The sequence below is a fragment of the Tachysurus fulvidraco genome, chromosome 13, assembly GCF_022655615.1.
Source record: "Tachysurus fulvidraco isolate hzauxx_2018 chromosome 13, HZAU_PFXX_2.0, whole genome shotgun sequence".
Lineage (NCBI taxonomy): Eukaryota > Metazoa > Chordata > Actinopteri > Siluriformes > Bagridae > Tachysurus > Tachysurus fulvidraco.
Window position 1 is genome coordinate 29,218,841 of NC_062530.1, and position 17,180 is coordinate 29,236,020.

Genomic DNA, 17,180 nt, shown 5'->3' on the forward strand with positions numbered 1-17,180 from the left:
CCTTAAAAGGTTGGGTTCGGGTGCCAGTGGTAAAAACCACCACAATTATGAACTTAATTTAATAGTTAGAGACACTACACATAGAAATGATGTCATGCATCAAGTAAAACCAGGAACCACAAGAAAGTGTTCAGAGTAAATTCAGAGTTTTCTATTCCCGTTTAATTCCAAACAGGATAATTCAGTACATCATATTCAACTCAAAAAAGAAAGAAAAGAGTGGAAAAATAAAGAAAGCAATTATTAAATTCAAGCCCAGTCACATTTACCTTTTAAAAACCTCAACAAAGAATGAGTGACATAAATCAACAAATAATTAAATAACTCAGATAATTAATTGCAAGAAAATCTTCTGCAGAATCAATACAAGAAATCTTATGCAGAAACAAAAATGAAGGAAAGGCAATACATGAGAGCAAAAACAGGCATAAGAAAAAAGAAAAATCATCTGCATCCAAAGTTCAACAAAAGAAAAAAAACAAATTTATTTACTATGTCACTCATGGACTACTGAGCCTGAAACATAACTCATAACATAATTATATTTAATAATATAAATAATAATATTTATAACCTAATCCGGCAAACAAAACAAACACCAAAAGAAAAAACCTCCCTACACAGAAAACCCTGCTCAAAACATAATACCAGCACAAATAATGATGCCCTGAATTAGCATCGCGACCAAAACTTACCCCAGATTGGAAAAAACAAAGCTCTCTCGCACACGCTCCACTTGCATGCAACACGGCAAATCGCTCTCATCACAACTTCCGATACTTGACAAACTCAATGAAGTAAAGCATACTGACGATTGTCACAAGTATCATGGGCAGTATTGTGACAGCAGTGGAGTCATTCAGATCCCTGAGAACCACAATCCCCCAGGACCTGAAGTGGGACATTCACATTGACTGCATTGTGAAAATGGCTCAGCAGAGGTTGTACTTCCTTCGTCAGCTGAGGAAGTTCAACCTGCCACAGGATCTTCTGAAACAGTTTTACACTACAATCATTGAATCCATCCTCTGCACCTCAGTGTTCAGCTCAGCTACCCAATCCGACTTCAGGAGACTACAGAGGGTAGTCCGGACTGCTGAGCGAATCATTGGCACAACTCTCCCCACTCTTCAAGACCTGTACTTCTCCAGAGTGAGCAAAAGGGCAAAGTCAATCACTCTGGAACCCTCAGATGCAGCACACTCCCTCTTTGAACTGTTGCCTTCTGGCCAACGCTACAGAGCCCTGAGCACCAGAACGACCAGACATAGGAACAGTTTCTTCCCTCAAGCAATCCACCTGATGAACAATTAATACCATGGAACACACAACACCTAATTGCACATTTGTACTATGTATACCTCAATTTGCACATCTCATACTTGCACACCTGTACATACATATTGTCTATACTGTTTACTTCAATTGCACATTTCAAAATTTCACAGGTGTACATACAAATTATATATATTGTATACTTCAATTGCACATTTCTCACACTATCAAATTTGTACATAAAATTTATTGCCTATATTGGATATGTATATTTAAACTGCACATTTCACACCTGTAAATGTGTACATACAATTTCAACTACACTGCACTGTCATTCTGTTACACTGTGGAGCTTCTGGCACTAAAACTAATTCCTCACATGTGAAAACATTACTGGCAATAAAGCTGAATCTGATTCTGATTCTGATGAATATGACACAAACCCCATGGTAGAATTTCCTGTACTGCTAAAATAAGATTTTTATAAACTGATTGATATTTTTAAAATGTTTAGTTTAATTATAAAGACATTATTACTCACTTTAGTGTCTGCAGTTTACATTTAAGATTCTTCAGGAAATCACACAGATTTCTCAGTCCAGACTCTCCTGGTTTATTCCTGTTCAGATTCAGATCTCTCAGGTGTGAAGGGTTTAAAACCAGAGCAGAAAACACACCTGAGCAGTCATCATCTGTCATACTGTCTTTCTTATACAACCTGGAGAGAGAGAGAGAGAGAGAGAGAGAGAGAGAGAGAGAGAGAGAGAGAGAGAGAGAGAGAGAGAGAGAGAAAGAGAGAAGGAGGTTAGTCTCTGTCACTATTACAACCAGTGTTCCACTTCCTGTCCACCAGAGCTGGATAAATCAGTGGTCTGGACACTGGGGACAGAGAAAGTTCAGGTCAGGGCTGTTAGTTTTTAATCAGTTGTTTAGTGGACCAATAAATCCAACCACCAGGAAAGGAAGAATCCTGCTGCTCCTTAATGACTTTTGTGAAACAAAAGATTTTGTGTCATTATATTTAAACTTCATGCATATCCCAAACCTCCTTCTGGGCAGGTCTTTGGCTGTAACACGTTCATACACGATGCCCTGGACGTATGTGAGGTGGTGTATAAAGTTTGTGTTCAGAATTTTCCTGCCTGTAACTCAGCAGTACTGAATGTGAATTACTGTAAGTTATTATTGTACAGGTTTACAACTCACAGCAGCTCAGGATTATTATATAGTAAATATTTGTTCTTCCTTAAGCTAATACTTTTGTTGTCATTTTGATAAAGATGAGTGCTGTGACATTTAGTGAATATCTACTAAACTGTTGTAGCCTGCTTGGATGTTATATTTTAGAACACAACATTGTAAGTTATATAATTATATATATTTTGTTTCTTTCTGCTATTATATATATTTTGTTTCTTTCTGGAGCATATTTCCCAAGTTTGCTATGGATTATACAGTAGGTGTTGTTCCCGAACTTTCTTTTGCCACTAAGGGAAAAAGTGCCCATGCGTTCGTTCGGGGAATACAAAGGCTATTTTCGAGTAACCTAAGTGGATTATACTTTCTTTGACTCAGGATTCGAGACTGCGAAGTGACTGTGAGTAAGTTTTTTTTTCGTTGTTCTATCGATTAAAAAAAAGGGGCGAAGTAGCTTATCGCCAAAATGTTCACAAGCATCGTCCAGGCCTGCCACGTATTTTTTTTCCTGTTTGTTTTATTAAGTTGGCCATGACCATAACATGTTTTAGTGAAAGATATTAGTAAGGTTCAAGTTAGTAAACTTATTACTAATTCTAAGTAGTTTGTTAAATAATAAAGTAATAATTATTGTTTTATTCATCTTCTGTCCTGCACTTTATTTACTAAATGACAATTTAAGTATTATGTTACCCTGTTAGTTTCACTGCTAATTTTCTTTGTTTAAATTCCTAAATATATACTGTGATTTGTGACTTGCCTAAGTTGTTTTTGGAGTTAATGAACCCAGAGTGCTTTTATTGTAAAGGGTGGGATAGGATGGGTGTAAGAAATGGGATATTTAAGTCTTTACTTTAAGTAAAATCGTGTTTTTCTTAAAGAGGCAAAACATAAATTGAGTGCAGTTCACTGTGTCAGAGGTTTTCATATCAGTACAGACATGTTAGCATGGCTACAGTCACTCCTGACTAAACAAGAGCAACTGAGTGAAAACAGAGATCTGTGTGTTTATAGCTGTTTCTTACGTAAGTTTCTGCAGTCTGTAATGTGGATCCTGCAGCAGAGCTGAAAGCTGCTTCACTTTGATGTTCTTTGGTGTTTTGGTGCTCAGATCCAGCTCCGTGTGCAGTAAGGGGTTCTTACTGAACATTTTTGTAAGACACATGTAGGCTTCCTCTGCATCAGGACTTTTTAACAACCTGTAGAGGTTTGAAGGAAAAGTTATTTTTAACAGAAATTATATTTGTTTAATATGATATTTGTATATATCATCATTGTTTATAGAATCACCTAAGCTTCAGGTTGTAAACTTTGTTGTCAGTAAGTAGTTTCACTCCTGAAGCTCCAGGGTTGTTCCCTCCGAGATCCAGCTCTCTCAGGTGTGATGATGAATTCTGTCTCAGAGCTTCAGCCAGAAAAGTGTATCCTTCCTCTGTTATACTGCAGTCAGAAAGTCTACACAAAATTACACCAATTGTATTATTTTTATGTAGGAAAGGTTTGTAAGTCTCTGTAAAAACCAGGAGTATAAATGTGGCAGCGTTCAGTGTATAAGTTAACTGTATTTACTGTTGTTGTTCTCTTTGGGAACATGTTCTGAATTACACATTTGTGATGTCTGAATTTTTCTGAACTAATAAAGAGACATTATAAAGTCAGTACTGATAACTGGACCATACCAGTAAATATAAATGATTTAAAATATATATTTCTCTATTCAGTCTGACACGTCCTCTCAAATTCAGTCTGCTTTAATAAAAATAAATATAAAGTGCAGATGAAAAATCTCAGAGCTTGTCAAGTTTTTCCACATTTTGGTAGGTTTTAGCTTCAGGTTAAAAGAGATTTAACTCATTTTTTCCTCATTGATCTTCACACAATACTCCACAATAACAAGGTAATATATGGATAATATTTTCCTTTAGCTGCTCATTCACAAGTGTTTTTTTTTCTGTTACAGACATTTAATGTTGTAGAAAGTCCCCAAAACAGGTAGGTTCCTGTTCTTACGCACATTATAGCAGCTATAAACAGTTGTTCTGGCTTCTCTTTTTTCTTTTACTTGAAGTTAATAAGTAAAAAATGCAGCTTACACCAAGAAAGTCTTTGTTGTGGAGACTTTAATGTCTTAAAGTTATTGATACTGGAGACTCCTTCTGTAAATGTACTGGGATTCACAGATGATTATATGATAATTAATACAATTATTTTATTTATTTTGTTATTTCAAAATAATCAAATTATTTCACAGATTAGCATAATTTTAGTAGCATGATTAGCATGTGGGTAATAAGATTATTTTTCTGTGTTTGAATCCACAGGCACTGCAACATTTTGACACAAAAAATTGTGTATTTCATGTCTCTGTCATCATCTGGATTATAAATGAAGTGTGTATTAGACGTTACCTCAGTGTCTCCAGTTTACAGTTTGGACTCTTCAGTCCAGCACAAAGCTGCTTCACTCCTGAGTCCTCCAGAGGATTACTGCTCAGATCCACCTCAGTCAGCTCGGAGGATTCTGAGCTGAGAACTGTGTGTAAAGACCTGCAGCTTCTCTCTGTCAGGTTACACTCACTGAGCCTGAAAGGGAGAAAATATCAGTGAGTAAAAATGTATATTACTCTGGCTGTATTAAGCATGACTTTGTTCTAAATTGCTGGACTGTTAGAGCAACAAAGAGGAATCAAGTCCATAATAATGTCCATAGTTTTGGAATATAATGTACAGTACTGAGCAAAAGTTTCAGGCAGGTGTGAAAAAATGCTGTAAACAAAGAATGCTTTCAAAAATGGAGGTGTTAAACATTTATTTTCATAAATTAACAAAATGCAGTGAATGAACAAAAGAGAAATCTGAATCAAATAAATATTTGGTGTGAGCAGCCTTTGTCTTCAAAACAGTAGGAGTTCTTCTAGGTACACTTGCACACAGTTTTTGAAGGAACTCGGCTGGTAGGTCGTTCCAAACATATTGGAGAACTAGCCGCAGATCTTCTGTGGATGTCGGCTTTCTCCAATCCTTCTGTCTCTTCATGTAATCCCAGACACACTCGATCATGTTGAGATTAGGGCTCTGTGGGGGCCGTGCCATCACTTTATGCTGGTTTGAAGGCAAAAGGTAGTAACACCAAATATAGATTTGATTTAGATTTTTCTTTTGTTTGCTCACTTTGCATTGTGTAAATTGACAGAACACTCATTATTTGTATTTCTGAAAGCAGTCTTTGTTTACAGAATTTTTTATTTGCAGTTTTACTCTTAATTCATAATGTACCTGGCATCTTATTAAATGTCAAAGACTAAGATGAATCCTGACTTGTCTGTACTTTATGGATGGATTTTGGCTGGCTGTTAAATTGCATTGGTAGGGAGAACAGTACAATATGTTTTATTTTTATTGTGAAATAATTTGTTGGAAGGTTTAAATAATGGACAGCGAACAAGTCCCACATTTTCTTCACCAGATGGTCAAACCGTACAGCAGGAAGTAACGGGGGTCAAACAGAGCAGGAACATTAACCAAGCAGTATGACTACATAGAGCACGAGGCAAAGTGCCAAGACCCTCTGGTGAAGAACATGTGGGACTTGGGTTCCTGCCTGCTCTATGACACTCTGCCTGGTTTGACTGATCTGCATTGTTCTGTATTACTGTTTATTACTCTGTTCTCTGTATGCCCTTTATTATAACATATTTAGTTAGAAATAATGTTTTTATATGTAATACACATATTCTTTGAGTGTTTTAATAATTATATGTACTAATAAATATTCAGAAAGTACTTTTTAAAAAATTATTTCTGTCTGATTATGACACAAACCCCACAGTAGAATTTCCTGTACTCCTTAAATGAGATTTTTGTAAACTGATTGATATTTTTAAAATGTTTAGTTTAATTATAAAGACATTATTACTCACTTTAGTGTCTGCAGTTTACATTTAGGATTCTTCAGGAAATCACACAGATTTCTCAGTCCAGACTCTCCTGGTTTATTACAGTTCAGATTCAGATCTCTCAGGTGTGAAGGGTTTAAAACCAGAGCAGAAAACACACCTGAGCAGTCATCATCTGTCATACTGTCTTTCTTATACAACCTGGAGAGAGAGAGAGAGAGAGAGAGAGAGAGAGAGAGAGAGAGAGAGAGAGAGAGAAAGAGAGAAGGAGGTTAGTCTCTGTCACTATTACAACCAGTGTTCCACTTCCTGTCCACCAGAGCTGGATAAATCAGTGGTCTGGACACCTGGGACAGAGAAAGTTCAGGTCAGGGCTGTTAGTTTTTAATCAGTTGTTTAGTGGACCAATAAATCCAACCACCAGGAAAGGAAGAATCCTGCTGCTCCTTAATGACTTTTGTGATACAAAATATTTTGTGTCATTATGTTTAAACTTCATGCATGTCCCAAACCTCCTTCTGGGCAGGTCTTTGGCTGTACCACGTTCATACACGATGCCCTGGACGTATGTGAGGTGGTGTATAAAGTTTGTGTTCAGAATTTTCCTGCCTGTAACTCAGCAGTACTGAATGTGAATTACTGTAAGTTATTATTGTACAGGTTTACAACTCACAGCAGCTCAGGAACATTATATAGTAAATATTTCTTCTTCCTGAAGCTAATACTTTTGTTGTCATTTTGATAAAGATGAGTGCTGTGACATTTAGTGAATATCTACTAAACTGGTGTAGCCTGCTTGGATGTTATATTTTAGAACACAAAATTGTTTGTATGTTATATATTTATATTTTTTGTTTCTTTCAGCTATTTAATACTGTCGGTGTGGCAGGATACAGTGTTTAATAGACACTTTGAAACAAATAGTGACTTTCGTGGAGTTACTATTTCTGTTTATTCTGGAGCATATTTCCCAAGTTTGCTATGGATTATACAGTAGGTGTTGTTCCCGAACTTTCTTTTGCCACTGAGGGAAAAAGTGCCCATGCGTTCGTTCGTAGATTACAAAGGCTATTCCTGAGTAACCTAAGTGGATTATACTTTATTTGACCCTGGATTCGAGACTGAGAAGTGACTGTGAGTAAGTTTTTTTTCCGTTGTTCTATCGATTAAAAAAAAGGGGCGAAGTAGCTTATCGCCAAAATGCTCACAAGCATCGTCCAGGCCTGCCACGTTTTTTTTTCCTGTTTGTTTTATTGAGTTGGTCATGACTATAACATGTTTTAGTGAAAGATATTAGTAAGGTTCAAGTTAGTAAACTTATAACTAATTCTAAGTAGTTTGTTAAATAATAAAGTAATAATTATTGTTTTATTCATCTTCTGTCCTGCACTTTATTTATTAAATGACAATTTAAGTATTATGTTACCCTGTTAGTTTCACTGCTAATTTTCTTTGTTTAAATTCCTAAATATATACTGTGATTTGTGACTTGCCTAAGTTGTTTTTGGATCAAGTTAATGACCCCAGAGTGCTTTTATTGTAAAGGGTGGGATAGGAGTGCTACACTGGGTTGTGAGAAATGGGATATTTAAATCTGTACCTTAAGTAAAATAATGTTTTCCTCAAAGAGGCAGAACATGAAGTGAGTGCAGTTCACTGTGTCAGAGGTTTTCATATCAGTACAGACACAGTTAGCATGGCTACAGTCACTCCTGACTAAACAAGAGCAACTGAGTGAAAACAGAGATCTGTGTGTTTATAGCTGTTTCTTACGTAAGTTTCTGCAGTCTGTAATGTGGATCCTGCAGCAGAGCTGAAAGCTGCTTCACGTGGATGTTCTTTGGTGTTTTGGTGCTCAGATCCAGCTCCGTGTGCAGTAAGGGGTTCTTACTGAACATGTCTCTAAGACACGTGTAGGCTTCCTCTGCATCACGACCCTTTAACAACCTTTAGAGGTTTGATGGAAAAGTTATTTTTAACAGAAATTATATTTGTTTAATATGATATTTGTATATATCATCATTGCTTATAGAATCACCTCAGTGTCAGATTGTAAACTTTGTTGTCAGTAAGTTGTTTCACTCCTGAAGCTCCAGGGTCGTTCCCTCTGAGATCCAGCTCTCTCAGGTGTGATGATGAATTCTGTCTCAGAGCTTCAGCCAGAAAAGTGTATCCTTCCTCTGTTATACTGCAGTCTGAAAGTCTACACAAAATTACACCAATTGTATTATTTTTATGTAGGAAAGGTCTGTAAGTCTCTGTAAAAACCAGGAGTATAAATGTGGCAGCGTTCAGTGTATAAATTAACTGTATTTACTGTTGTTGTTCTCTTTGGGAACATGTTCTGAATTACACATTTGTGATGAATTTTTCTGAACTAATAAAGAGACATTATAAAGTCAGTACTGATAACTGGACCATACCAGTAAATATAAATGATTTAAAATATATATTTCTCTATTCAGTCTGACACGTCCTCTCAAATTCAGTCTGCTTTAATAAAAATAAAGTACAGATGAAAAATCTCAGCACTTGTAAATTTTCTCCACATTTTGGTAGGTTTTAGCTTCACCTTAAAAGAGATTTAACTTATTTTTTCTCATTAATCTACACACAATACTCCACAATAACAAGGTAATATATGGATTATATTTTCCTTTAGCTGCTCATTCACAAGTGGTTTTTCTTCTGTTAGACATTTAATATTGTAGAAAGTCCCCAAAACAGGAAGGTTCCTGTTCTTACTCACATTATAGCAGCTATAAACAGTTGTTCTGGCTTCTCTTTTTTCTTTTACTTGAAGTTAATAAGTAAAAAATGCAGCTTACACTAAGAAAGTCTTTGTTGTGGAGACTTTAATGTCTTAAAGTTATTGTTACTGGAGACTCCTTCTGTAAATGTACTGGGATTCACAGATGATTATATGATAATTAATACAACTCTGTCATTTATATTCTTACCCCTTTTCCCTCATGTGGGGGCATTAGGGACATTTGTCCACGTTATTTCAAAATAATCAAATTATTTCACAGATTAGCATAATTTTAGTAGCATGATTAGCATGTGGGTAATAAGATGATTTCTCTGTTTGAATCCACAGGCACTGCAACACTTTGACATAAAACATTGTGTATTTCATGTCTCTATCGTCATCTGGATTATAAATGAAGTGTGCATTAGACGTTACCTCAGAGTCTCCAGTTTACAGTTTGGACTCTTCAGTCCAGCACAAAGCTGCTTCACTCCTGAGTCCCCCAGAGGATTACTGCTCAGATCCACCTCAGTCAGCTTGGAGGATTCTGAGCTGAGAACTGTGTGTAAAGACCAGCAGCTTCTCTCTGTCAGGTTACTCTCACTGAGCCTGAAGGGAGAATATCAGTAAGTAAAATGTATCTTACTCTGGCTGTATTAAGCATGACTTTGTTCTAAACTGCTGGACTGTTAGAGCAACAAAGAGGAATCAAGTCCATAATAATGTCCATAGTTTTGGAATATAATGTACAGTACTGTGCAAAAGTTTCAGGCAGGTGTGAAAAAATGCTGTAAACAAAGAATGCTTTCAAAAATGGAGGTGTTAAACATTTATTTTCATAAATTAACAAAATGCAGTGAATGAACAAAAGAGAAATTTAAATCAAATCAATATTTGGTGTGAGCAGCCTTTGCCTTCAAAACAGCAGCAATACTTCTAGCTACATTTGCACACAGTTTTTGAAGGAACTCGGCTGGTAGGTCGTTCCAAACATTTTGGAGAACTAGCCACAGTTCTTCTGTGGATGTCGGCTTTCTCACATCCTTCTGTCTCTTCATGTAATCCCAGACACACTCGATCATGTTGAGATTAGGGCTCTGTAGGGGCCGTGCCATCACTTTATGCTGGTTTGAAGGCAAAAGGTAGCAACACCAAATATTGATTTGATTTAGATTTTTCTTTTGTTTGCTCACTTTGCATTGTGTAAATTGACAAAAATAAACACTCATTATTTGTATTTTCGGAACACAGTCTTTGTTTACAGAATTTTTTCACACCTGCCTAAAACTTTTGCACAGTACTGTACATGCATGTGATGTTCTGCTGTCCACTAACTTTTAAAACTGTAGTTTGCTGGTAAAATATACAAACATTATAAATATAAACAGGTATTAAAATGAGTTATGTTTAATGCCATTTGATTAACATTTCTTGGCATCAGTGTGATCCTGAATGTATCCTGCAGCTGAATGGAGAAACAGGTTTTTACTTACAGAACTTTTGTGGCTTCCTGGACGACTGGTAACAGTCTCTTAAAGCAATCGTCTGATCTTATGAACTTCTGCAGCTCAAACACTTTCAGATCCTCCTTTGATGTCAGCAACACAAAGACCAGAGCAGACCACTGAGCAGGTGAGAGTTCAGCTTCAGACAGACGACCTGAGCTCATGTAGCTTTGGATCTCTTTCATCAGTGAATCATCATTTAACTCGTTCAGACAGTAGAACAGATTGATTGATCCCTCTGGAGTTGGTTTTTGTTCAAACTTTAACTTGATGTACTCAGATATGTCCTTTTGGCAGTCAGAGCTGCTTCCTGTGTTTGTCAATAGACCTCGAATGAGCTTCTGATTAGACTCCACTGAGAGGCCCAGAAGGAAGCGGAGGAAAAGATCCAAGTGTCCGTTTTCACTCTCCAAAGCCTTGTCCACTGTGATCTTGAGCAAATCAATAACTTTTGTTTCTTTATTCTCTTCTGATTGCTCAAAAACATTCTTGTTTTCATTTCGGACACAAACATATGTAAACAAGGCAGCAATGAACTCCTGAATGCTGAGATGCACAAAGCTGAAAACTGTGCCTAGAAATCTGCCAGTCTCCTGAGTGCACACTCCTGAGTACACCTCTATGTCACTGGCATCAATTCCACAAGCTTTTAGATCTTCTGCATAGAAAATCAGGTTGTTTTTTTCCAGGTGACTAAAGGCAAGCTTTCCCAGTGAAAGAATTCCATCTTTATTCCATGGAATGTCTGAGGCATTATTTCTATCGTATTTCTTGTCCCCCTGTATGGTCTGAAAGATCAGAAAACATGTGTACATCTCCGTCAGAGTCTGTGGAATGTCTTCACAGTCTGATCTCCCCAAAATATCTTCAAGTACAGTGGCTGAAATCCAACAGAAGACTGGAATATGACACATGATGAAGAGACTTCTTGATCTTTTAATATGATCAATGATTCTGTTGGCCAGACTCTCATCACTGATTTTCTTTCTGAAGTACTCCACCTTTTGTTCATCATTGAAGCCACATACCTCTGTGACCCGGTCCACATGTTCAGCAGGGATCTTAGCAGCTGCTGCTGGTCGAGTGTTTATCCAGATGAGAGCAGACGAAAGCAGATTTCCTTCAATGAGGTTTGTTATTATAGTGTCCAGTGAGGCTTTCTCTGTTACATCAGTACACTTTTGGTTTTCATGGAATGTTAGAGGAAGTCGACACTCATCCAGTCCATCAAAGATGAACATGACTTTATACCTGTCTGTGAATCTCATTCCTTCTGTTTCTGGGAAAAACTGATAGATGATGTCCCTCAAACTGCATCTTTCCTTTTCTTTTAAATTCAGTTCTCTGAAAGGCAGCGGAAATATGAACTTTATGTCCTGATATTCTTTCCCTTCAGCCCAGTCTAGAACAATCTTCTGCACACAGATGGATTTTCCGATACCAGCGACCCCTTGTGTCACCACAGTTCTGATGGGTTTTTCTTCTCCAGGTGAAGGTTTAAACATGTTCTTGCATTCAATTTGTTCCTCCTGCTCTATTTGAATTTCAGTTTGCACACAAGTTTTTTTCTTTTCAATTTGTCTCACTTCATGTTGTTTATTCATTTGTCCACTTCCACCTGCAGTGATACACAGATCTGTATAGATCTTGTTAAGAATGTTGAACTCTCCTTGCTTTGCAATTCCTTCACATACATATTTGTACTTCTTACTCAGGTTTGATTTGAGTGCACACTGCTGAACTCCTATTAGTGCATCTAATTATATAAGTACAAAACACAAGAAAGATAAATACGTAAATTAAATAAGTAAATATGTCCTGAAATTGTATAAACACTGTTAGAAGAAAGTTTAATTTAATGTGCATGTCTTGTTAATCTCTTACCCTGGAGTGCATCAGCAAGGTCATTGTGTTCCATCAACTTCAGAAAGTATAATGTCATATCAAGAGCTGCTTCTTTTACACTCCACAAATCATCCCTCACATCGCTGTTGTTTCTTGTGTTTTCTTTTCTTAGACATTTCTTAAACATCTCCAGCTCATCTTTTATAAATACAATAATTTTATCCTCAAGATCCTTAACAAAACACAGAGAAAATTAAATGTAGAACCATTTATAGAAACATGACCAATTTTATGTCTTCCAAAATTCTAATATTTCATTTGATTCTTCATGGCTAAAAGAAAGTTGTAAAGACAACAGGCAGGTCCATTAAGACAGAGATGATAATCTTCAGCTGAGCCACTTCACATAACTAGGGTGCTGTTTAAATTAATTATGGTTAACCTGGTGTTTTAGGAACTTTAAAGCTAAACGAACTGCATTGTCTGTTCTACACAATTGAGACTAACATTATTTTATCAGTCCATTCTGTTCTATATTTTATCACACGACCTTAAAAAGTTTTTTTTTTTTTTTTACAGATCATCTAAAGTAAATATCGCCAATGTATTCAATGAAGGTTATGATTGTTGACATCATGGGAAGCATTGACCAAGATGATTTAAGTCTTACTTTGAAGATGTTGTCGTCTGTATTCTTCTTTTTTAATGTGAGTCTTTTTGCAGGAGCCTCAGGGTCAGAATGATCTCTGTAGTCAAAATAAATACATTTTTGATAAGCAAATTAGTATTTAGATTATTTATTTAGATTAATAAATAGCAGAATTAATAGAGAGGGAAAATGATACCTTCCAATAGATTGTCTCCCTGTCATTTTGTCAGTGCTGGGTGTTTGCTTTAGCCGTCTAGCTGGGGAGGACATTTGTCTAAAAGAATAAAAGACCAATATTGAAACAAGCTTTTATGTACTTGTAAATGTAATTCAATGTAAAAACACTTGACTGAATAATACTGTCTAATAAATGCCAATAATAAGTACATATAGTATGTACTCTACATGGTGTAATACCACAATGGTGAAGACACACTATTGTATTGAATGCTTTTGTATGCTGTGGATAAACACTTTCTCTTCACTGGAACTAAGAGGCCAAAGTGCACAAAGTGTGCTCCATGAAGATGATGATAAGGTTGGAGTGGAAGATCTCAAGTGTCCCTGACCTCAACCCCATTGAACACCTTTGACTGCATCCCAGACCTCCTCACACTTACAACACCAGTGTCTGAATTCACTAATGCACTTGTAGCCGAATAAACACAAATCCCCACAGCCATAACATCTAGTGAAAAGCCTTCACAGAAGAGTGGAGCTTATTTTAAAAGGAAAAGTGGAATAAATCTGGGATAGGGTCTTAAACAATACAAAACAGGTCATTTTAAATAGATATGATTTTCTGTCATATGATTTAAAACCACAGGTCCCCTGCAAGACATAATGTAGATTTAAATTCAGTACAAATACACTCATGGGTTTTTTTTTTGTTGATTTTTCTGTTCCGTGGAGGATTTTTTTCCCCACTCTCCCTCCCCTTTTCCTGGTTCCCGTTAAGTGGGTCTGGCTGCGGTGCATTGGAGGGTTGCGCTCGGCCCCCCTGCTCGGCTGTGGATGTCGCTCGGCCCCCTTCTCGGCTGTGGACGTCGCTCAGAACCCTTGCTCGGCTGTGGTCGTCGCTCAGAACCCTTGCTCGGCTGTGGACGTGGCTTGGCCCCTGTCACTATTCCCGGTTACTATACCCGGTTATTCCCGGTGTCACTATTCCCAAGGCACACTGCGGTGCAGTGTGCCTTGCTCCCCCCACATGCCTCGTCGTGTGCCTTGCTCCCCCCACCTGCCTCGTCGTGTGCCTTGCTCCCCTCACCTGCCTCGCTGTGTGCCTTGCTCCCCCCACCTGCCTCACCGTGTGCCATGCCCCCCCAAGGCGAGAGCCGCGCCTTGAGGGGGGGTACTGTCAGGACTCAGCCCGGACTTTGGCCATGTCCCTTTTTGTTTATGTTCCTCGACACATGTCTGCCCCGCGCTTTGTCTGCTCCCGTTTCCACACACCTGTTTCCCATTGTCATTATCACTGTCTATTTAACTGTGCCGCGTTGCCTTGTGCAGCGCGGAATCTACTGTTGTCTTTGGTTGTTTTGTCCTGTCGTCCTGTCTCGAATTTGTGTTAATGTTTCGTGTTTCTTTTGTTATTAAACTGTTTATTTTGCTATCCTGCATCTGGGTCTGTTTTATCCCACGTTTGTGACAATTTTGGTCTATTATCGGATCTGTGAAAGAGTATAGAGAGGTGCGCTTTAAGCATTTTAACCTCAAAATCCTCTGGACATCTTCTGAAATTCCCTTTCACAAAGTGTTAGTAAAATTCTATATTTCTATGATAAATCTTTATATTTTTTCCTGGTTAGGCTGATTATGCTTGCTGTGTACATTGGATCTTGCTGTGAATGTGTTTTATTTCTCTTTGCACTACAACTCAGGTATATTTTTTAATTTAATACCTGTTTAATAAGCATTAAATATAGTTAAAGACTTTGACAAAGTCATGAGCTACTGATCCTATCAACTGTCTAAGACAATAAATCCTTTACCAATTCCAATTTGGTAAAAACTCTGAAAATGAGATTATGAATGATGAGTAAGATTAAGACAACAGTACCTTTCCTGAGATTCTCTTCCCCCTTTAAATTTGATAGATTGTGGCTTGGAGTTTTCACTCTTAAAAGGACACACATCTGGATACAGGAGAATCTGGCCTTTCCTCAGTTCCACTATAAAGTACAGTGGAGTCAAGTACATTCTAAAATGGTTTAATGTAATAAATTCTATTTATTCACACAAAAGAAACAGGTAATAATCTAGAGAATGAGATGATTCTCTACTGATCATAAACAGCACCACCATTGTCAGAAAACGGGGGTGTCTTCACAGATAAAAAAAACAGACACAAATGCAGGGATAGATATAAAAAAAACACTAAAATGGAAAACACTGGGGAAAGAACGTAGTGAGGGAAAAGAAACAAACACCAAATAGAGACACCAAAGACAACACAATGACAAGGTGTAATGATGCGTCATAAGGCTGAGGATCCATTTGCAGCTTTTATTACACACACTCGTAAGTAGACAGGCAGGGTACAATGACAGCAAAAACAACAGAATAGGCGAGGCAGAAACGTGGTCAGAATAACAGGCAGAAGGTCAGGGCAGGCAGCAAACAGTCCTAAGGCAGAACTTCAGAAACATATAACAAAACCGGGAATAGTGACAGAATAGGAAATGCTCAGAATGACAGCCGTAGCAAATCAAGACTTCGCACTGGAGTCAAGTTCAGTTTTTATAGGAAGTGGCTGATTGGAAGCAGGTGGCAGTGTAATCAGTCCCAGTAAGAGGATTATGGTAAACGTAGTCTGGAAACTACTAATACTCGGGGGAAGGTTCCCTCTGGTAGCGATCAGAGGATGAGGCAGGTGCCTCGACCATGACGATTGATCAGCAGCCTCCCCTCGTTCCCCTCTCGGACCACCAGTGGGTTTTAGCAGTGAGAATGAAAAGTGGGAGAGATGCGGTAAGTAGGAGGTAATTCCAAATGATATGACACAGGATTTATCTGTTTCATGATCTTGAAAGGGTCCACATACCTAGGACTAAGCTTTCTGCAGGGTAGGCAGAGACAGATGTCTCGGGTGGAGAGCCAGACCCACTGACCGGGTTGATAATCTGGGTGCGGTCTGCGGGGTCTGTCAGCCTGGAGTTTTTTGCCTCCTGATGGCTCTCTGTAGCTGGTGATGCGCTTCATTAAATGTCTCCTCGCTTCTACAAAACCACTTGTCCACTGCTGGCAGGTCAGAAGGGTCACCGGACCATGGGAACAAGGGAGGTTGATAGCCGAGCATGCATTGGAAAGGAGTGATGGCGTTGGCTGGTTTGGTGAGTGAATTTTGAGCATAAAATGGCCAAAGTCCTGCCCACAAGAGGTACCTGCTCCAATCGGTCTGGTTGTTTTGACAGTATGAGCGGAGGAAATGAGTGAGCTCTTGGTTCATGCGCTCTGTCTGCCCGTTCGCTTGTGGATGATAACCCGAGGTGAGACTGACATTAATGTTCAACAGCTTGAAAAAGGCTGACCAGACTCGTGAAGTGAACTGAGGGCCCCTGCCGGAAACAATGTCCTCGAGTAAGCCGAAAAAGCAGAACACGAAGTGTCTGCTGAAAGCAGAGGGTTTCAGCAGTTTCGAATGCCGAGGGGAGTTTAGGCAGAGGAATCAGGCGGCATGTTTTCGAAAAACGGTCGATGACGGTGAGAATTACTGTGCAGTTGTTAGACTTGGGCAGATCGGTGACGAAGTCGATGGCTATGTGAGACCAGGGTCGCTGTGGGACTGGGAGAGGCTAGGGAGTCCGGCAGGTAGTTGATGGGAGGCTTTTGAGGTATTGCAGACAGTGCAGTTCTTGACAAAGTCTCATGTGTCTTCGGACAGTGACGGCCACCAGAACTTGTTCTGCGCGAGGTGAATGGCAGGTTTTTGTGATCGGTGAGGACGGTGAAAGGATACTGAGCGCCCTCCAGCCAGTGATGCCATTCCTCGAAAGCTGCCTTCATGGTTAATAATTCGCGGTCCCCCACATCGTAGTTGCGTTCAGTGGGTGACAGTTGTTT

The 17,180-nt window shown here is 38.5% G+C and overlaps 2 protein-coding genes across 2 annotated transcripts in view; both read right to left on the reverse strand.

Annotated features, from left to right (window-relative positions):
• The window catches only part of LOC113653191 (NACHT, LRR and PYD domains-containing protein 12-like), a 155,041-nt gene that overhangs the window by 29,671 nt on the left and 108,190 nt on the right, over positions 1-17,180 (reverse strand). The window lies entirely within an intron of this gene.
• LOC125146196 (NACHT, LRR and PYD domains-containing protein 5-like) lies at positions 765-17,123 on the reverse strand. The gene is made up of 10 exons (XM_047822416.1): positions 16,887-17,123; positions 16,162-16,355; positions 15,178-15,318; positions 13,140-13,215; positions 12,509-12,701; positions 10,613-12,380; positions 4,881-5,054; positions 3,763-3,927; positions 3,498-3,671; positions 765-891 (listed from the first exon to the last, which is right to left on the reverse strand). Exons 1-10 carry the CDS (start codon positions 17,121-17,123, stop codon positions 765-767), a joined length of 3,249 nt encoding a protein of 1,082 aa, XP_047678372.1.